This window comes from Dermacentor silvarum, chromosome 6 (genome assembly GCF_013339745.2).
Source record: "Dermacentor silvarum isolate Dsil-2018 chromosome 6, BIME_Dsil_1.4, whole genome shotgun sequence".
Lineage (NCBI taxonomy): Eukaryota > Metazoa > Arthropoda > Arachnida > Ixodida > Ixodidae > Dermacentor > Dermacentor silvarum.
Window position 1 is genome coordinate 125990771 of NC_051159.1, and position 23444 is coordinate 126014214.

Here is a 23444-nt window from a genome sequence, read left to right on the forward strand (position 1 = left end):
GAGTCAGATCACGAAGTTACAATGATGACGATGGACCGAGCCTGACGGCATCCAGATGACACTATGACAACGAATGCATGACGCCGACTGTATGAAGACGATGCAGTGATGACCATAGCATGACAAAGGCATCAGGACAATGCGATGACAGCGAGTGTATGATGACAATGGCGTTACAATGACTGTACCACGAAACCTGTAGTTTCTTATGACGACGACAGCGTCACGATGACGGCATGACAAGAGTCGGATAACGAATTTGGAGAGACTATGATGGCACGACTACAGTCGCCGACGAACTTTCCGGACTCCAAAAATTCGGACTTGCTGAATATTCTGGACTTCATAAATGCACCATCAGGGTTTCCGTAGAGTTAAGGGGGGAGGAGGGGATGAAAAAAAACTTTTTTTGTTTCTTGGCAGAAAGGGCTGAAATTTTGCACACACACTGTACATTGCAGTAAAGAGGCAAATCTAAATTTCATTAAGACATCTTCATTAATTTTTGTTTCATACGAATTTACAAAAATTTACAGGTTCCTTGCTCGTGGAAAGACTGGCACAGTAACGAAACATGTTACGGAACTGGGAATACTTTGTATGCTTGCCCAAATGTCTAATCTACATCAAGACAGTGTTAGATGTTTTTTTAGTGCCCTCATAATTTTTTTGCTCAACATGACATGTATGTGACTGTGTTTCACTGCATAGAGCCATGTGTAGTTATTGTGAAATAATAAAATAATGGAAAGATAAATTAAAATTTCAAGACTGTCTCGATGTACAGCAGTTTAAGGATCACAGCAAAACAAACTGGATCAAAATCAGTCCAGCCATTGTAGTGCGATGCTTTCCACGAGCGAGGTGACCGACAAAAAAAAACACAATTGAGAAAACGGGCTACAAAGTTGTGCTAGCAGTGCACATTTATTAGAACGCATCAGGGCTGTAATATCTGGCATCTTTGCTGTCAGGCATCTTCTTGCACCTTTGCCTCTTCGTTTGGTGGGCTTTTAAAATTTAATAGCCTGGTTGGTCTATCAAATTGAACTTCCGTTCAGTTGCGGACACTGCCCAAAGGGAGTCGCGAACGCTGCATGCTCACACTTCGGCTGTCACCGCTGACACGAAACGCGGCTTTAGGCACGTCTGAATGGTGCGACGTTCGGGCGACTATTTGTCCGGTGAATCTTCGGTTATCACACTGTAGCTCGTCAACGGTTGGGGCTCGCTCGGAGGCGGCGTGTCCATGTCGCACGATGCATCAGAAACTGAGTACACCGTCTTTGCCGGCGATGGTGACCTTCGACCCGCGTCGCCTCTAACGATGGGATCGCAGCTACTGATTCGCGCAGCCGTACGCCGAGGCGCGGGAGCCTCCGTTGGCGCGTCTTCCGTCGACTGCGTTATCGGTGACGATGGCACAGGGCGATTGTCAGTTTCGCTGCTGGAGTCACATGGTGCAAGATTGCGCGGCACGTAATCCACGGGGCAAGGTTAGCGCGGCACATTCAGTCGGGTGCTCCTCCGTTTCTCCCGCTAATCGCCCTATTTTTCTCGCCGTAGAAGGCTTGCGCTTCGGTATTCCGAAGACGTGCTTCGTCCATAATTTTTTTTCCAACGAGCAACGATCCATAACTAAGCTCCCAGCTCTCAGAAATCCGAATTCTGCATGTCAAATGAAGACGCCAGTGTGGTTTGCGTAGCAGACAACTGCGGTTGCCATCTTGCCCGCTGCCACTGCAGCAACCAATGGGGAGACGCCTTTCAGCACGGCAGCCAATCGGAGGCATGCTTTCATCGGAGGGCCCGTGTGACTACCTCCAGCCGACCCACGCTTCGTTTGCGTTTGTGCATTTGTTACAAGATGGTGACGACTGACGAATTGAGAAGCAGAACGGCGAAACTTTGAGCTTTCGAACGATACTAAGATGGCGGCACTCAGTGGCGGGAAATACGAGATAGGGCTCCGTGAACTACGGTCGTTTTGCGCGATTTAAGGCTGTTTTCTCGCCCTGCGCACTGACAAGTTAATTTTTTTTCGGGCACTTTTAGTGCATTTTCAGCCAAACCATTTTGATACAGCATAGATTAGACGTTGCAGATACCGAAACGCGTGGTTTCCAAAAATAGATTTTTCTCGCGATTTTCGCGATCTGATCCCCGCGCCTCTTATACATTTTCGCGACCGATTTTACGGATGAATTTAGGCACCAAAGTTCCATTTTCCAGACTAAACCGCTCGTTCTGAGCTACGCTACCTGGTCTTGGAGGCCACTATGTTGGATTTTTCGCTGGCTCCGCTTCCAGTGGCCTGCTCTATAGCCTCCAAGATTATGAGGCACACAATATCAATAGAGAGCGCACGTCATCCTCCCGTCTCAGAGGCCATTCTTGCTCTTCCTTAGCTGACAAAACGCTCCAGGAAGCACTCTTTCTTTTTTCGGTCAGCACTATCGTCATAATCACGTAATGTGAGATCAGTTTTTTTTTTCTTTTTTTTTTTTAAATGCCATTTCGCACGTGGTGAGGTGTTTTTCGGGGGCGTTGTTGCATCTTTGTCTATGTGTGTGGCTTCGCATTTGTGTGTACGGCGCCACCTCCTGTGCCTTTGCAAGAGCCAAGTAGCCCAAAGTAATGGGACCCGTTTCTTCTATGCGGAGATCGCCAACGCGGTGACGCTCTTGTCGACTGTATACAGAGACGACGTCAGTCTTGCGCAAATCCAAGCAAATCTGATTGCCTCCAAGCGTAGTATGAGGCAGGGCATTATTAGAGATCTTTTTATGCCACTTTATACCTGATAAATTTAATTTTTGGGGGTGAATGAGTTTTTCAGACTTCGATTTTTCGGCCTATTTTACGGTCCCCACGAAGTCCGGAAAATCGGTCGGCGATTGCACGACGACATTACGCGATGGTTTGTCAATGGAGGCGTGGTAGTGCTTGTCTGATAATGACAATATGACAATGGTGGCATGAATATGAATGAATGACGACAGTACGGTTACAATACAATGACGAAGAAAGATTGACTTCGATGAAATGACAAAGGCATTATGATGATGATGACATGACAATGGGATGATATTACAGAAGTGATGACAATGACAAAACGACAGCGTGACGACAACGGCATGACGACGACTGTGTGACAACAGCATGACGAGAGTCGGATGACAAAGCTGGAATGACGATGCAATGACCTCAACGGCATCACCACCCCGAACACAAACTTAGGGGCCAAAGCTATTAGACAACTTGGACCACTGGGTTATAGTAGAAGGCGTGACAACGACAGCATGACGGAATCGACGACAGCATGACAAGAGTCAGGTCACTAAGCTGGAACCGTGACGACTGAATGACCACGACGGCATCACTACGACAGTGTGACAATGAATGCATGACGACTGTATGACGATAATGGTGTGACGAAGGCGGCATAACGAGTGTCGGATGACAAAGTTGTAATGACAGCGATACAATGGCCACGACTGTATCACGACCACGAGCCCATACCTAGTTGCCCAAGCTATTAGACAACTTGGGTCACTGGGTCGTGGTAGAAGGTGTAACAATGGCATGACAAGAGTAAGATATCCCGAAGGTGGAATGACGACAATGGAATGACCACGACAGCATTAAGACCAGGAGCCTATACCTAGCGGGCCAAGCTGGTAAACAACTGGGGTCATTGGGTCAGAGTAAGAGGCTAGATAAAGTCACCGACGGATCTTTTGGACCGGCGTCTTGTGCGGCACTGATTTCCGCAACGCTTCGCATTACGAAAATGTCCACTACAGTAGAGTCTGCCACAATTTCTCAGTGAATTCAGATTATAAGTTTTTCTGCTTCGCTTGATTTTTCTAGCATACGTATCGTATAAACGAGGTTTTACTTCCCATATCTTGAGCTGCCGAGTGACCGCTTCACTGCAACTAATACTGCATTGTATCTAACATTCTTCATTTCGGTATAGCGGTATTATGTCTACTGAAATAAAGCATGGCCAACTAAATCTTCAGTTTACTTCATTATACCCCATAATCCGTTATATCACAGTTAGACTCTGTTCACACAGGCCTGACTGAGTGCTCAACAAGACACCTACCCTGAACTTGTCCAAGGCGAGGCCCTTGGCATCCTCCCCTGTGATGACCTTAAAGACAGCGGAGGCCACAGCTGCAGCCAGTTTGGTCAGGTGTTTTGCCACTGCCTGCAGGTCCAACCCTGTAGAGTTCAGGTTTTCCCAGGTGTCAAGGTAGCTGTTGTAGTACCTGTGATGACAGTGAGGAGATGAAGCAGAATGCTACAAAATTTTCCCATTCTTAACCCACCATGCTTAGTAAACAGCGGCTTTAGTCCAACAGCCAATGCTAGAAGCCAAAAAGATTGCGCATCTTCTCTGCGAGTGCCCTCGTTTCAACCAGCAAAGAGCAGCACTCTCCTCCACGCTACACCAGCTGGACAAACGACCACTCACAGAAAGCAAAATTCTTGGACAGTGGCTTAGACAGACATGAGTGCAAGCCGCTATAGAGGTGCAGCTGCGCCACATAACAGACAGTGGGTTGTGTGACAAATTGCAACTGTGCACTGTGTGACGTATGTCCCAGTAGGACGTTGACACTGTGCAAGAATATATGCCATTTTTTTGCAGACTGTGTGACAATGCACACGCAGACAGCTTTACATTGTTGATTCTTCCCTACTTTTCTCTATCTTTCGTACCTCTTTTCCCCTTTCCCAGTACAAGATAGCCAACCAGAGATGTCCTCTGGCTAACCTTCCTGCCTTTCCTTTGCTTTTCTCTCCCTCTCTCGCAATAAGGTATAAATAGGTGACATTTACTTTCTGCAAAGTTTACCTTTATGGCCTCTTTGCCAGCACGACTGTATGCTGCAATTCCACACAACCTGAGTGTAGACCTTTATGCACTAAATTTTGAGTCATGTTATACGCACTAAGTTTTAGGCAAGTGTAAGCATTTTTGTGCATCTGACACTGTAAACATGGCAGTTTGCACCACTAAGACCATTCATTCTTGCTGGGTTTAACATTTTCATCACATATCATATGTTCCATGTTCCGGTTAAACCGGGCTGAGCACAGAAAATAAGAGGTTTATGCAAATGGAAGCAACACTGTGTTGCTACCAGCTACTACCTGTTTTAGTGTTGAGTAGTTTTCTTCTTATAGTTCACGATTAACCCTTTTTCACTGCATGTAAATAATTAAATTCCCAAATTTCAATTACACCACTGAATGACTGAGTTGTCGTGCATGCTCCTGCGGTTCTGTGTTTCATGCTAGTTGTGTCCCAGATGGGAAACCGTAGGCATGTAGTGCACCTCAAGCAGCAACATGAATTACCAAAAGGAATCCCCCAAATTAGTCTAAACCGCCAGGTTGCCCTTTTAAAACTCTCGACACAATTTTTTCACTGTATGAAAATGCCTATCAGCATAGCGTCAGCGTTGGACGTCATTTTTTTTTAATCTTACGCACAAACCACTGCATGACGATGTCTTTGTGAAATCACAAATCTCATGACATTCATGTGTTAAGCCCTTTTTTGTGGAAAAAAGTCCACAAAAGTTGCTAGGTTGAGACTTTGGTGATGTTTAAGTGCAATGCAACTTTTTTTTTTAAATAGTCAATAAGCTAGCCTTTGCCAAACAAGCACAATCTAGTATTACACTGGAGGATACTGGTGCATGACATAAGGGCGATGCTGCCAGCCATCTTTCATCTAGTGCAGCAAGTCAGTGCTGACCTTGGGACCAACCTACTCACAGTTCCAGAGGTGTAACACACAAATCAAGCTTACTTTAATATTTTTCTTCAGCACATGATGGGCACAACTATCACCATTCAAGATTGGTTCAAGTGCATTCAAATCTTGGAACACGAGCCCCTCTGCGCTCTGCCCACCTTCAACACGAGCTCAGGTACCTGTTTAGGAACTGCTTGTTGTGGTTGGTGATGACCACAGAAGCAATGTTTTTGTCCTTCTTCAGAAAGCGCTGTACTGATGATGGAGGCAATGGCTGCTCGTGGGGTGATGCTTCTACAGTGAGCTCCAGAGGCTTGGCTTCAGCAGCACTCTTGATCTGCTCAACCAGTTCCTTCACCTGATCACAAGGAATGCGCAAACATTACCATATCTGCCCACCTGTGAACTTTAAAGTTAGTAAAAATTTCACAGGCATAACACCGGAAGGGGGGAGTTTGGGGGAATAGCACAAATGTTTATAAAAGTTTGTCCTGAGCATGCATCTCTTGCAGGATACACAGGTACTTTATTAACAATGATTTACCTTCAGACACAGCAAACAAGCAGTCACAAACTTGGAACGGCACAAATTGACAAGCAACAGACTATTTTTAGATCCCAGTAACTTTTTAAGCGATTTAGCTGGTGCCGATTTTGTCTGCTTCAGGAACTTGTCTGAATAAACTTGCTCGAAGCACAATCAGAAAAAGATTTTCAATAGTATTGGTCGGAGACCGACAAATGAAACTTTTTAGTGAACAGGATTTATTTTTCATAAAACGTGTGGAAACATTAATGAAGTCGTAGAAAGAGCCCTAATTTGTAAACTTTACGAAAAATTCAGGAGAGTTGGCAGGTATGCATTATGCATGTGGCAGCAAGGCTGGCAATTGTGACGACTTTTTGGATCCTCGACTGGTAGGCATTTCAAAATCCAAAGCAGCACTTGGACAGAAATATCATAACAGAAAGCTCTAGATAATTACTGGCATTATTATTATTATTCCTCTGGCTGTTTAATGCATTTTAAAAATCTTAGCACAACAAGAGTATTTTTATGCTCTGCACCCCACCACTTAAATGTGGCCACAGCAGCCAAGAACAAAGCCTGCTAACTAATGTATAAATACAGTCGAACGCCTTTATAATGAAGTGCTTAGGGCCTATGAAATCGTTCATTATAGAGGTCACGTCGTTGTAAAGGTCGTGCACGGAACCGCTCACAATAAAACCAAGACAAAATTATTCCTTCATTGTACGGGTCATAAATAAAGTTCATTGCCTGCGTGCCTGTACAGGTCATTTTGTTGTAGAAGCGTTCGTAATTGGTGTGCTGAACTGTATAATCTAATAGTACACAACTCATCTTTCCTGCACATATGCATAACAGTAATTCATAAAGGTTGCTTCCATGGCCACTGCCTGTTTGTCCACTCTTTTTTTTAAGGATGGTAACAGTGCTTAGCTTAACATTTAACCCTAGTTAGGGCCTTTTGGCCATATCTTCGGGACTAGAGGCATCAAGGTTTACACTTAGGGTGTTGACACCGTGGCCAAAAGAAAAAGAACTGCTGAACAGCTAACTGCTCGTGAACTCAAGATAAGTTCACTTCAAATGTAGGATGACCCCCCTCCATAGCTCGGATCACTTTATGGCAAAAAAGGGGGAAGCATTTAGAATGCAAGTTTTGATGAATATGCTGAATATGCTTTGTTGAACTCCAAGCCCCTGTTGTTACTTCCTGCAAAAATAGAGGGCCTCATTGGCTTGTTGCCATTCCCAATCATGATGCAGCAACTCAAGAAGGTCACCCTTCGAGCCCGCGCCGTGTTTTTTGCGGCTGTCGACTTCGCTGTGGGCTTCGCGGCGTTATACCGCTGAGTTCGCGTTTGTGCGGCCCAGGGCTGTGATGCTTGCAAAGGAAGCATCGCGGCCCAGGCCATTGGCGTTGCTTTCTTGAAAGACCAGCTCTGGTGACGACTATATAGAGCAGTTTGTAAATGCCTCACGAACTATGCTGTCTGATTACTGCACCCCATATCATTTACCGATCAGTATCCTAAGGTGCTGGAGATTTTCTGCATCACTAGGTTATTTACCATTTCAAACATTACTGCTTGTACAAGAGTGACACAAAGCATTCCAAGGCATTTCTGTTTCTAGACAGACTTCAACAACATTGTAGACTTTGTGAACAGCTAATAGCACAAACAAGAAGGTGCGCCTGTGTAATTTAGCACTGTCTCAAAGCTGACACCAGGGCCAACTTTGTGCCAAAGATGAAGATAAACCGTTACACATGCCTGCCACTGTGGGGCCCAAAGATGAATAGACTCCAGATGTAGGTGAACTCTGGCCCCCCAATTTCATGCACTTATATTTTAAGAAGGTCGACATAGATGATATACAGTGGCTTAAGCTATTGCCCCCCCCCCCCCGCCGACAGTCTCTTCCAAACTCTAATGTGCCACCAAATAATTATTTCAGGTCACTGTCAGTTCATCTTTGTCGTGTCCAGGTCATCTTAAATCCTACCTCTTTCTAAACAACTAAGGTGTTTCTGCTGCACGGTTCTTTTGCTCTATCCTTATTCCTCAGCAGCCCTCTTACCGCTCCCGTACACAAATTCCACATAACAATGTGCCAACTTACACATGTCCCCACCCTCCTCAGAAAACTGAAAAAAATATATACAGTAAACCCCTGTTAACTCAAAGCTGTAAAAACCGGACCAATTTTCGAGATAAGCAGAGTTTCGAGATAAGTGAAATCACGAAAATAGAAGCCCGTTGGCCACGCATAGACCACATGGAGCTTTTCCAAAATGCTGCCAATAATAATCTCGGTCACTTTCGTGTGCATCGGCACCGGACACGCCGGTGTCCATGGGCATTGGTATTACTATAGCTGTGCCAAGACAGCCATGCTTGGCACAGAGTCAAGACAACTGATCCTAATGCAATGTTTGAAGCCAGTCACCTGAGCATAGCCGGTTGCAGACATCCCAAAAGCTGACGCTGCTACTTTCGGCATAATACTGAATCGAAACTGAACTGCGGAATAGTGCAACTGTCACGTCTTTAGCAGATACCCACGAATGACGTGGTATTTATGCTTCACCATTGCACATATATTAAGCAAGCGTCATTACCAAGCCGCAATCTCGCTGAGATGTTGTGGGCTCGCATGCTGACTTGGGCTGTAAAAGTGTAATCATGACCTTTCAAGGTCATGATTCATTAGCTGCATTTCTACATTTGATGCATTTCTGAGAGCATGCTAAAGGAGAAGAGAAAAAAAAAAAAACTTCCCAACTCCCGGCTCAACACTGCTGCGCGAGGCCACAAAAAAGTGGCGGCAAGCAGCTCAGCAAGGGTGCGCGAGCGGTGACAGGCAGACAGACGGGGGAAACATAAGTGGGGAGTGCAGCTTGGCTCAACTAGCGAGCTGCTGCCAGGGGAAAATTGAGTGAAAGCGATGCTGCCAATGCTGCTACATTGCCCTTTTCTGGTATTTCCGGACACATCTAGAGTCCAGCGCAGAAGGTTTTTGTTAGACGGTGACACCCATGCCTGGCAAAAAATTTTGACTTAACTAATATTTCAAGATATCAAAGTTTGAGTTAACGAGGGTTTACTGTATATAATAAATATCCGCCAAAGGAATAATGCCTACCGTCTGGTTCACTTCAGCAGTGCCTGTCGAGACAGGATCTGTGTGCAGGTAAATGGTGCTGGGATCTCCCAGTGGCGCCACCTGGCTGAGCTCCACAAAGTGAGAGATGTGCTTCAGGGCCAGATTTGCTGGCTGCACCTTGGTCGACCCCGACTGGCTGACAAGTGGGAACTGGCCCTTTTCCATGTCGTACACGATTCGACTAGAGCCAATGTAGTCAAAGGCTTCCTGGAATCGACAACAGTAGATGATAGAGCGCAGTGTTCAAAACTATGCAGGACCTGAACAGAAAAACAATTTCACTTCTAACGGCAGCAACAAGCTGAAAGGGATGCTTCACGGAAAGAAGAGGGCCACAACTGTACTATCAAGCGAAATAAAGTGTAAAAAACTTTCAAAAGTATCTCGCAATGGTGCAAAGGGTAACATGTGCACTCACCCAAGTTCAAATCAAAAACAAACAATTTGCTTATGTCTTATGGTCCCTATGGGATCATTGCTTGCAAAAGTTATTCTTGCTTGAAGAGTTCTCACCAATCACTTAAATTCAATAATGGGGCTTTACCTGTGAAAATATTACCTGCGAGGTTTGTTTATCTGAACTTACCTTGGGGACGACCCTTGTACATGTGATTCAAGAGTACGATTTAATATATACAGACTTACATGTTGAACATATTTTTACTTCTATGTAATCCTATATAACATCAGGTCCAAACACACATGCCCACAAAATACATGCAAAATTTTAAAAACAGGTCTGGCAATGAGCCACGATTCCTTGGCTTAAACCTAGAGATGCACATACCGTATTTACTCGAACCTAGGCCGACCCCGATTTTAAGCCGACCCCCCAAAAGTTCGAAGACAGAAAAAAATAAAAAACTTACCTCGAATGTAGGCCAAACGAAAAAGCGAGGACACCACTCGCAAAATGAAACAGCATTTATTAAATTTGAACATGCCGAGCTCATTCTATGTCACCATCGCTGCTAGCCTCGTCGCTATCTTCCTTACTGCTGACATCTTCAAACAGTGCGCTATATTCAGTACCATCAAGCGCATTAGAGATGCTGCATTTTTGGAAGGAGCGCACGGTCAATGTTCCTGGGTAAATGTCATTCTCGTTGCGGCGCACGCAAAAAGCATCTCCCATGGCCCCCTCCAACGACAGACCGATGCCGAAGTTCCGCCCGGCTTGAACGTTTGACGACGCCTCTACGGCTAGCACAACTACCGTATTTACTCGATTCTCACACTTTCTTGATTGCAACAGCGCACCCGTTTTCCGTGAGGAAGAAAAAAAGTCCTTTACAGTACCGCGCACCTCATGCTTTCAAACAGAAATACAACTTTCTGTCATTTGGAAAAATATATTTCCTCCCAATGCACTGAAGTTGCGATGAATAAAAAAAGTCGCAGTTTCGCCCGAAAGGCGACGCATCGAATGCGATAGCAAATTAGTAGACCGCTATTAACAAGCACGGTGTCACGCGCACACAAGCAAACATGAACATATCTCGTTCGTTGACCGCGGAAACGAACTGTCAGAACGCTGGAGACGAAGCGCGCCTGCGTGCTAGCATGCCTCTTGCTTCAACGCTGCGAAAACACGGCACGCGGCAGACTTTACCCATCGCAGATTGCTTTGAAGATAGAGCCAAGGCGATCGTATCGCTGGAGTGGATCGTCGCAGATTACGCCCTGCTTCGGTCCACTGAAACTGTTCCGCATTGCTTTGCTGACGAAAATCCTCTCCTTCTGTTTGCGCCAGTCCCGCTCGCAAGTTTCGGATTCTCCAAACGCCCGTGATGCGGCCCGATTTCCGTCCGTCTCCACACAGATGATCACTTTCCTTTTAAATGCGGCATCATGATGAACTCGGTACTTCATGCTGATAGATAGAGCAGACGCTGAGAACGTGAAGACAGACGGTAGACTATTGCCTAAGCACGTGCACTGCAGCACACGGAGGAAGCTTCCGCATGCTACGGTAGCTAGGCTCGACCAATGCCTCCTAAAAAAGGCATTGGCTCGACGCGCGTGCGAGGTGGCCATTTTGAAATGCCGACGCAGATTTAGGGTCGTGTTGAAAGTGCGCGTTAGATTCGAGTAAATACAGTATTCGTTTAGAAAGCGGCACTTCAGTGGCATCGCCCATTTGGTGCCATTACGATAACGCCACACCGCGCACTACCGATGCGACACAGGTCAAAATGGCGACGTCGCTCGTGTACTTCAGTTGGCTACTGGCGCGGCTACTAGCGGCTGCGATACTGACTTTTCTAGATGGCGCTAACTATGCACCGTATTTATCAGTTTCAGTTAAAAACTGGCGCGTTTAAAATCCTCGAATCTAAGCCGACCCTAGAGTTTCGTATGTGATTATTCTTTAAAAAAACTATCGGCCTAGATTCGAATAAATACGGTACTATATCTCATAGCTGACGGTTTTGCCAACATGAGATCATGACATTTTAGGAGAAAATTCATGTAAGCCATGTCTTGATTATCTGGACTTGGTGAGTTTCTGTTTTCAGCCACTTCGCAGCAGATGCCCCATTATTTTAGTAATGCTTTGCCCCAGAAAGCAAGAGGTCTTAATTAAAAATTCCGACCCTAGTTAGGTGATTTTAACATACATGAAAAATGTGAGCCATCAAAATTGAGAGATTCAGCTCTACTAGAATTGCCTTATCCGTGACTAAATTACATTATAAGCTGGCTGTAGCGGCTGTCATAGTACTTACTCCATTAAACAAAACGAAGAGGACATTGTTCTTCACAAACTCTGGTTTCTGGGCCACCTTCAGTTGGTTAAGCATCTGGGCCGCTATAAGCAATGTGACGAAACTTGATACTGACGAGTGAGCACCAGGTGCAAGGCCATCAAACATTGAGAAGGTATCCAGCTGCAAGAACAAAACAGAGAACAGACAAATTGTTGTAAATTATATACGAAACCTGTGGATAACACCTTCCACCATAAACAGTGACTTACTGCAGGTGAAAATTTTGTATTTTTCATTTTTCTACAACCACTGTACAATGGTTGCAACATGCCTGAACAAGCATCCATTCGCGACAGACAGCGTAAAAAAAAAAAATGGATGATGAACAAGTTAAGAAGTGCCTCCTTTTCTGCAATCTGTTCTTTTTGCATTATCTGTGATGAATGCCTACTTACTGGTCCACTTTTCTACACTGCCTAACTAGTACACAACATGAACACAAATAGCATTAAAGTCAACTTAAACAGATACAAGTGTTCTTTCAAAACAATTTTATTGTTAATTTGAAACATAAAAATGAACAATTATAACCTAAAAGGTAGCTTATGTACATATCTAATTCAAATAGACCAACCTATATGCACATTTTTTAAAACCAGTAATCCGTTACTTTTGTTTCTCACGTTGCGTTATACCAGCTCCATGTTGGGAGGTCAGCCAGGAGTTTGTATTGCTGTGCTGGTGAACGCTGATGCCATGATGCTGCGATGCAGGTGCATGGAGCTGTCACTAAGAATAATTATTAATGATTACAAAATAAAAATTGCCTTGCACATACATCATTGGAACATGCAACATCTTTGTGTGGTTTCTTTAGCCAGTAATTCACAAATGTTGCTTTTAACGTTGTATTTAACCGTCTTCATGTCAAAAGCCAGCTAGCAGTCTGTAAGGTTGTGGCGGTGAAAGCTGATGGCATTGTCCAACAACGCCACCGGCATGGGAGCCCCGAAGCAGCCTTATGACCAGGGTGTCGGCAATGATAATCATAAGGACCGCTAACAAACAGATGCTTAGTAGTAGCTCCGAAGAGTACGAGAAGTCGCTCATACAGCTTTGCTGTCCTTAATATATCAGTTGGTCAGATTGCCACTCATCTGAGAAGGGTATTTTTTTTGGTACTGTGGAAGCACTGTTTACTAATAGAGCTCAACTTATCTTTCTCATTGGTGCCCCTCTAAGCAAGGAACGCGAGAACATGAAGACAATAGATTTACAGAAGAACCTCATTCATATGTATTGGAAAAAAAAAGAAAAAAAAATCAAGAAAAGTCATACTAGCCGGCAAAACGTATTATCCGATGTCACTCAAAAATCTGACAGACTCAACTGTAGTTGACATTTACGTAATGTGAAGCACTGCACAAATCGCAGCATAAGATGTTGCAGCCGAGCTGATGGAGGCCCAAACGGCCTGAGACGCACATTGTAGTTTTTACAGCTCATGTTTGTGCTCCCCGAATCTGGCCCGAGGTCCGCAGCTTCTTCAAGTGGAACATTTTGGCGGGAAGTTTTGATGTGCCCACTCGGGGCGAATTATTGTAACACAAGACGCCGCCCCGCATTGAGCTGGTGGGGCCCGAGCAACCCAAGACACACATGCCGGTTAGCTTATTGGGGCCTATTAAATGCATGCAGTATGCTTTTAATGGCACTATGCTCCATGTGCTGTGAAATAGATATAGGTCAAGATGCGGCGTGCGACGACCTGGGAGGAGATTTGCTGGTACCAGAATAGGGAACTAGATCGTGCCAGCGTTTTCACCTGAGATGGGCGGGTGACTATTGCATGGAAGCTGCTGCAGCAGGTGGCTACTGTTCTCGGACTGTGCACGCTTCGCGCCTTTTCTTGTTTACACAAGATTCAGCAGCCACAAAACATATCAAACGATCACAGTTTGGTGATGTACTGAACGTTGGTGTTGATAGATAATGTTTTATGGGAACACATGAACCAGTAAAAAAAAAAAAAAAAAGTGTAACTGTATTGGGTCATTATTTTTGTGTTCTCAATCTCGAACGTTGCTCCGGGAAATCGTATGTAATGGGATTGTAACGGGAGCCTGTGGAGATGGTGGCAGGTGAATGGGGTACCAGCTGTAAGCGGTAGCTAATATCTAATACAGTAGGACCTCATTATAATGAAGTTGCATCCGACACAAAATACCTTCAATATATTCTGTATTGTCTTATTAGGAGCACATGTTCATATAAGTGAGAAAATTTTTAGATTGACTTCGTTTATCCAATAATTTGTTATAGTATCCGTGTTCATTGCATATTGAGGTGTGATTGTATGCGTCATATGCTACCAATTGCACGTTACGCCTAAATCTTTGCTCTTTGCTCTCGACAATGTATCTAGAAAATAAAAAAATTGGGCAGGAACCATAACAGGAGGATTGTCAAATTCAACCAGCAAAGCAATAACTTCCTGGTAAACCTGCGGCTGGGGATACTAATGGGTTATTGCTAAGACGCACTCATGAGGTAATATGAGACACTTTTAGAACATAAGTGGTTAATGCTATGGTGTCGTACCAACTCCAAGACTGGCCCTGTGAAACAAACTACATTAAAACCCTTATGAGAATGTATATTGTGCACTGGTACCAGGATCGGTCCACTACAATGTCTCCAGGTGTTTAGTTTACTCGGCCAGACAGCCATCCACGCAAAGTGGCGGGAAGAGTTAAAAAAAAAACTTTTGCTTTAGAACAAATCCATGGTAACATGTAGTAGCCACCACCTTTACACTAATAAACCCTAGGTATCAGCTATGAAAACTGGTCTTTGTACATGCTGAATGTGCTACTGACTATTTTCATGCAAGAAGAATACCTTTGTGCATTGTAGTACTGGCACAATTACTGAACTTGTGTAAATGAGCATGCATGCGTTCCTTCTGAAACATTGCTGTTGCACATGCTGCTGTGACATAAAGTGACATGCCATTGCACTGCATCCACACGATGCACTGATAATCAAATTGTACCCTTCATTACTTGTCTGCCAGTTTTGCCACCTTGCCGAAATATCACGATTGAAATGGACGAATGTTTTCTCTACCAGTAGCCATTCGAAATGTAGCGCTTTGCAACTTCACTGTGATAAATACCTATCCATCAGTGAGCGATGAACATTTAAACATTTTTCTGACACAGTTGATGGTCTTTCCTAAAGGTGTGTGAATATGATTTGAAAATTTCAACACAAACTGCATGCTAATGTTCTGATTGATGTATTTAATTACATAACTTGATATTTGATTTCTTTCATTATTTGATTATGGCTGAATATACACTATTTTACGGAAGCGTTTAGGTGCTGCCATATTGGGCTGATAACGCTTGTGTTTTCTGTCTTTAACAATGAAGTTTACGGTACTACAGTCGACTCGCAAGCATGAAAACAGTTGTATAAATGCGTTCAGCGTTTCACAACCATGGTACGTGACTTAACTTCTCATAAAACTAAGAAATTGCTTGCGTAACAGCCCAAGATGACGGCGCCCATGAATCGAATATAAAATCGTCTATACAAGCACTGAATTAAATTCTGGGGTTTTACATGCCACAACCACGACATAATTATAAGGCACACTGTAGCGGGGCACTCCGGAATAAGTTGGACCACCTGGGGTTCTTTAATGTACATCCAATGCACGGTACAGGGGCGTTTTTGCATTGAGCCCCATCGAAATGCGGCCCCCGCAGCCTGGATTTGACACTGCGCCTTCGAATATACCAGCGCTACTACGATCACTGCAGCCTGTCTGTGGCAGAAAGTGTTCGATGAACGAGGTCCACCCACCACTTCAAGAAGCATATGAAGCCAACCCTGGACTGCGGTGATTACTCTCTTTTGTTCATTTACAAGCTACTCAGTTGAATAGACTTGTAAACAGCTTTCCACAAATTTAAGAGAATAATACAATTTTCATTGCGACTTGTTTTCGTGCTTCTATTTGTGCATATAGGAGCAGAAAAAATATTACGCATCCAAATAGATATTCAGAACACTTATTTTAAAACATTTATACCAGATTCAATGAGAAAATTTCCTCACATCGTATTATTTGAACACCCCTACAGTAGAGGCATTCAAAGCAAGGCCAATGCAAGCCTATGATTAGGCCAGATTGGTCAAACACTGGACTGACATTCCCAACATTGAGCCACCTTAGCACTACACTGGACAACATTGGACAGTCATCGGCCCTGCTTTTAGTGCAACATGAGCAACATTTTCCATACACACAAATAATCTGGAAGGGTGCACATTTTCCTTACCCTTGCCCCGACGACAACCACAGAACGGTCGCTCACTGCCTTTTCAGTGGATGTGGGGTACAGCGTAGAGATAACATTTCTATCGGTGAGGGGATCACAGTAGCGCACTGTAAAGAGAAGGAAAGTGTGGAGGAGGCAAAGAAGGATCATTAGCCTTGTTACAAGTCTGGGACATGATCAGCATGCACCAGCCATGAGCAGTTGGGTGTATACCTGTATATGTATCTTTTCTTTTTGTGCTGCAAAATGATGTTTTCCAGATACTTACTATACTACCTTACAAAACAACACAAATGAAACATGACAATCTTACAATGTTTCAAAATGGCTCTTGCGGTAATGAAAATCTTGTAAGTTTCCTGCTTTTTCTTTGTTATAAAATAGTGTGAAAGGTGCGCTCAGATCGAATACCAGACTATTCTAGGATTCCCATGGCCTACAAAGTATTTTTCTTTCATCAATGTAATGGCCATATATCGAGATGCCATGTTGAAACAAACCCTTGCACAGCAAGTAAGCAGATTAGTCTGCAGCTTTTTCCTATGGTTAAGTTAATTTCACTTAGGCTTCTGTTGCATACCATAAATTAAGAAAAACGTTGAAATTAAATTCTGGGTTTGATGTCCCGAAACTGCACAGTGGGTAATGAGGGATGCCGTAGTGGAGGGCTCCGCATTAATTTTGACCACTTGGGGTTCTTTAACGTGCGCTCAAAGCATGGTATACAAGTGTCTTTACATTTCACATCCATCGAAATGCGGCTGCCATGGCCAGAATTGAAACCTGCGGCCTCATGATCAGCAGCGCAATGCCCCAGCCACTGAGCCACACAGTTGGTTCCGTAAATTATACAGGCATCGAAAAGGCAAAAGCCAATCGAAGTCTTTCAAAGAAAAAGCAATATTTTGGCATTCACTTCGAAACAATCAGCCCGTAATCAAATCTTCGACTATAGTAGCCGACTGACATTTTTCAAACTTAAAAGGAACCCATGAAAAAGGAAGAAAAATGAAGCAGTCTGAAAAAACAAATTTAGAGAAAATATGCAATTTTATTTCATTTTACTGCGGCGGCACCCAGAAAGCTGCTGAAGCATTCTTTTGCTCAGTCTTGTACTGAAGCATGGCGAGGCTTTTTCGAAATTTTCGTTAAGTAATCACGTGTTGTCACAATGCGGAAAAGTATGGAGTCTGCGAGCTACCCTAATACGCATCCATTCCCGGCAGTCCACAAGTTCAGCTCAGAGCTTGTGACAACAGATGAAGTTTTCTCACTGCCCCTTTTGGAGACCACAAACCAGCACGTTGTTTTTGATAAACATATAAGCCGGGGGAGTTTTAGTACATATAGCGGGGACAAAATGTGTATAGACTAAGAAAACTTTTGCGGGTTATGCGCGGATACTAACTTCTAGATTTAGGGTTTCAGGCTTTGCATGCTTGTCTACATGGTGGCACGAAGCCCACCTGCTTCTGTTTGAATTCGGCCATGTTCCTTGCTCTTCGTTGGCAGCAAAATAGAAATAAGTAAAATAAGCTTTTGTTTAGCCTCATCTTTCATTGAGGACAAAGTATGCCGACATTTTGTCATCATTACTTAGATCAGTCGCCTGATCTGATGCTGCCAGGCCTAACAAAAGACATCACTGTTGCCGTGCAAGTGCTTTGATTTTTACGTATTAGATGGCACCATAGCATTAGGTATTGGCCATCTGTTTTCCACGCAGAATGCTCTATCGTCAAGTACATGAGTACAGTGTGGTGATAACCATTTTGCGTGCATTTATGTAAACAGCTGAAACACCTGTCTTATCTCTGACATACGCTCCCATGAGGGCCAACATTGCAATACAGTGACAGCCACCATGTTTACTATCATAAAAATTCTGAGGAAGTATTTTGTAGCAATTCATTTCATTTTACATTCTTATTTTCAAATCTGTTGTGCAAAGTAGCCAATGCCACTGATAAAAGTGGTGCATCAATTTCTGAGCCAATGACAAAGAACAAAAAGGAAAGTAAATTAAATGGCTGTCTATCTTACTTCAATAATTGCTATACAAATAGAAGCAATTGTCACCATTGTAAGGTCACTATATCTTCATTCTGTTACTGTCAACTACAACAACAATAATAAAGAGAACGAAGAAGGTGAATAGTACCATCTTACTGCAAAGCATCGAAGAATACAGCTTAAATATGTGAAGCAGTCGCCATGGTTATATCATGCTCAGCATGCCTATGTGTTTTGTACTTGGTGCTGTAAAACTTATCTGAATTTCTATCGAAGTTTATTTTTGTGAAGACAAACCTATTACCTTTAATGAAGAAATACTGTGATGGTGAAACGCACTAGATTTAGCATTTTCAATTTCTTTAAAGCTTCATCCTAAATTTTTTATCAAGGGTCCCAGAACCACTTTTTATCGAAGTGGAGGAATGCATTTGAAGTAAAAATAGGCTATTTCAGAAATACTTTGCAGCGAAAAGTACTTCAATGCGTGCAGCAGAAGCGGAGTTATTGGCAATAAAACGCGACTTTCGCGGTGCTTCCGCTCCTTCTTCAATGATTTGAGCTGCAAAGGCTACAGCGAAGCGGGGCGTGCCCACAATGCTCCGCCTACATGGGAGTGCACGCTACACAACATAGAACACCATGACACGAACACCACGAGGGAGCAATGGGAGGCACTGCTGTCCAGCTCAGCTCTCGACGACTAGCTCAAGCTGATCCAGAAAACAGAGAACATGGCAAGAGCCAGCGGAGCCCTGGACTAGGGGCCCCGACCATTAGCGATGCCCCATTGGGGCAAGACAAAACTCTATCTTTGCATTAAAGTTTATCTATCTATCTACCTACTAAACGTCGTCATGGCGCACAGTTCAATTTTGATTTTGGATGTTAACGTAGACGCCATTACTTCCAATTTCAGCGCCTACAACGCGCCAAACGTAAGCCAAACATGGTTATCCTCGGCGAGCCGCAGTGCACTTAGCCAGTGGACGCGTTGTGCAGTGTGTGCAACCATAAGAGCAGCGTTTGCTCTGTGCACAACAGGGCTTAAGTGCATGCTCGCGCTCATATGCTGCAGCCTGACCGTGGTGTGGACCAGCTTTATCCTTTACTCGCTTGACCGACGGATAGTAGCCACATCCAACTTACGCATTTTGAAGCGCTACCAATAAGTTTGCCAAGGCGTCTAACTAGGAGCGGCCAGGAGTCAGCACGCGCTGACAAGCATGCATGTGGTCTGACCTTAAGTTTCGAATGGTTCAAGGCTAGCTTAGCGTTCAAAACTAGTTGAAATTAGCGAGACCTGACGGCTACGACACCGATAAGCAGGGTAGCCAAACATTAATTCCTACATGCGCTGCTGCGGCCGAGCGAGAGCAGACGACAGTCGGCTTCTTCCAGAAGTACGTAATTATCAAAATTCCCGAAAGCAGATTTTCGCTTACTTCAGCCTGTTTATTAAACTTTGTCAATAAATATGCACAGTAACAGTAGGCAGAAGCACACTGATCCAAACACCCTTCTTGATTGACGTAAGCTATTGGCCAATAATAGCAGCCGCGTTTTCTGGGCGCCTTATTACGAAATAAAGTGTCCAGAAAAGAGTGAGGAGCAGGCTTCTGTTGAAAAGAGAGTGTCCGAGAGAAAGACAACTTCACGTTCTGCTTGCGAGCTCCACGCGCCGCGCATGACTGCAAAACTTGGCTGAGATGTTCACAGCATGTGTATGCTATCCGCAGACTACCTTTTTTTCACCAAGCCTGAGGGATGGTTCGAGACCCCTTTAAGAAAAGAAAAAGTTCTCGTATTGGTCAGTTTCCTTATTGCAAACCTGGATTTTCTGAAAGGATAACAGCTACTTAGTCCCTCTGGAAAATTTTATGAGATGGACATATGCAACATAGCTACAGACGCCGCTGTATGTGCAACAAACAAGCATTGGCAGACACCGACAAGTGAAATTGCGATTTAGGAAGAAGGTCTATATGGCACGAGTCTACACAGCAGTATAGATATAAACATAAAAATCAAGCTGCTGCCATAGCATATTAAAAAAAAAAAGAATAGGCCAGGATAAGCATCCTAAGGAAGACAGCCACTCACAGGGGTTCATGGTGACCAAGTTCTCACTCCGCCTAATGCAGGTCACACTGTCTTTGGCTGCGCTCATCCTGCTCCTAAGCTGGGCTGCACACAGGGGCCACTTGCGCTCGTGCGTTCCTTTCTCGGGCAGGTTGTAGGCATTGAAACACTGAAAGAAACGCATACAAAAGAAGGCCATTGGCATCATGAAATGTCGCACCACTATGCCCACTAGCGTGATCAGTTTACCAATGTCGCTGTCCTCAGGAACACAAACCTTCCTCAAGAAATGCAGCGAATGCTGAACTAAAGTTCGAAGTTTAGCTACAAACTTCCCAAGCAAGAACATTAACTTCTGGCCTTGGTGCGAACAGTGGCGGCTCGCGCTACACAATATGAAAGAGAGCGGCTAATTGGAGAAGGTGCTTTGTCACTCAAGCGCACAGTAAGTAAAAAAAAAACCCCTAAGACCTCTTTTCAAGAACGTTGCCAATTACCTTGAAGCAAACAAAGTCAAACAATGTCAGGATTCTACAAACAGATAAGGGCAGTGGATTTGTAGTGTTGCCAAAAGGAATGTTTCATGACAAGGCGCTTAAAGCCATTGAAAAGAACTTCTAGTGCATTTCACTCGATCCAAAGGAGTGTAAAAATATTGGCTGCATGCAATTTAGCAGACCTACCTTTGGATGGCCTAAAAAAAGCAGTGAAAAAAGTTGACACGGGTTTTTTTGGAAATCTGCCCTTTCCATGCTATTGTTTCAGGCAGACGTGCATAGCAGAATATTATCAGTGGTATCCTTCAGCCCCACCTTGAATCTTTACCCAGTGATAATTCCTTTTGTGTTGATAGTACAGCACTGGTCCTGTTTGTACATGTATCCTTGTCCATCTTTTCACACGGTTTAAATTTGCAATATGTTGCACCAGCTTGCCCAAACTGAAATGCTCCTCATGATAGTGAAGTTCAAGCAACTCAGGAAGTCATTCAAACTTCTTACTTTCATGTTGGGTTGTTACCAACCTCAAGGCACGTTAGAAAAACAGAACAAGGAAAGTAAATTGCAGTTTTACCCAATGTGGAATAGTGACAAAGCCACTGCACCATTACGCAGCCCATTTCATTAAGTTACTATATTTGTGAGGCAGTGCACACAATTCTGTTGACAAGGTGATCCGTCAGCGTGTCGCTTTCCTGAACTTGTCGCAGGTCCTGAGCCAGCCGAGTTAAGTTCTTTTTGTCAATTGTTAATTTACATACAATTCATTTCAATACTTATGACCACAATGACAACACACCAATCATAAATTATGTCAAGTTACACTGCTGACCAAGCAAAGACCAAACCGAAAGGGTTGCTCTAACTGTCTTTGACCGGCAATAGAAGATTCCATGATGAAGTTTTTTGGGGAAATAGTATGGCAATGATAATGCTCCAAATGCAACTGAGAAGTACCTATGGCAGCTTATGTGGTGGTGAGCCATTCAGAATGGTAAGGCGAGATGATCAATGTAACGGTTAAGCTACACTCCTCCTAAACAAACAATCGCTTGCCAAGACTTCATCGAGTGCAACTGCTTGAAGGACAGACAAAAGAATCACAACTTAATGATTCTGCCAACAGCACAGATGTAGGAGGCTCACTGCTATACAATACATCCCACAGTAATTTTTATCCCCAATCTTCATTTTTTTTTCCAATCGAAAAGTACATTTCACAGAGACAGATGCTAGAAGCAGGGACACTCAGGTGTCACAATGGATGCTTCGGCCTAAACTAGCTGTACCGCGACCAAAAGACACAATGTACTTTAAAATAAACCTGCAATCTAATACTGAACAAGGCTGCCTGCATACAGATTTGAGGACTGGTGTGCACTCTGAACATACTATATACACAGTCCCTTAATGAATCTATACTCCCTTTCTCAATAATGTTTGATTAATTGATTGGGTCCAACATCCCAAAGCAACACAGGAGCTATAAGAAACACCATAGTGGAGGGCTCAGGTTAATTTTGAGCACCTGGAGTCCTTTGACGTGCACCTAAAAGCATGGCAGACAACCTTCTTGCATTTCTGCTACTATCACAATGCGCCATCATGACTGGGAATCAAAGCTGCAACTTTGCACTCAGCCAGAGAATGCCATAGCCAACAAACTACATTGGTTGGCATTTTACACTTAAGAGGAAGTTTTAGTTCGGAAGCTCCAATTTGAATACCGTCGAACACCTCTACAACAAATGCCTTTACTACGAAATGACCTGTATAACAAATGATTCTGTATGTCCCGCCCGAATTCCTATCTTTCATATGTACTGTAAAAATCTGTACAGCGAAGACCCATACAACGAATTTGCCTGTACAATGGGGAAACTTAGGCATCTTGGACGTCGGATTCATTGCTTTACAACGAATACACATAGCGGCGTTGCCACTTCCCTCCGTAGACACCATTGAACTGCAATGTGCATAGCGTGTGCCGGTCAACCCCAAAACAAAGACCATGAGGGAGGGTTCGGGCTCTCCCGCAGGTTTAATAGCAATAAATTCCACCCTCCACCACCCACTTTCCAATCAAGTGATGATTTGCTCGAAACTGATGATTGACATCATAGTCAAAACCACAAGAAAGAGGCGAAGGTAGACGAAGGCAGTGAAGAGTGAAGTGAAGGTAGACGAAGGCAGCGAAGACGAACGCAGAATTTTGAAAAGGGAGGTGATAAGGACAATCGACATTGTGCAGATGTACCTTGCATCCCTCCCGGCTTTCGTGATGGAGCATACTGTGAACCTAAATGCCAT

At 43.9% G+C, this 23444-nt stretch overlaps 1 protein-coding gene across 1 annotated transcript in view; it reads right to left on the reverse strand.

The window, feature by feature from the left end:
* Positions 1–23444, reverse strand: part of LOC119455942 (nicastrin) — a 50234-nt gene that overhangs the window by 24149 nt on the left and 2641 nt on the right. The window contains exons 6-11 of the mRNA XM_037717492.2: positions 20656–20803; positions 16540–16646; positions 12206–12367; positions 9456–9683; positions 5959–6137; positions 4115–4280 (exon numbers count right to left, since the gene is read on the reverse strand). Coding sequence (XP_037573420.1) covers positions 4115–4280; positions 5959–6137; positions 9456–9683; positions 12206–12367; positions 16540–16646; positions 20656–20803 — 990 coding nt within the window. The remainder of the gene's footprint in view (positions 1–4114; positions 4281–5958; positions 6138–9455; positions 9684–12205; positions 12368–16539; positions 16647–20655; positions 20804–23444) is intronic.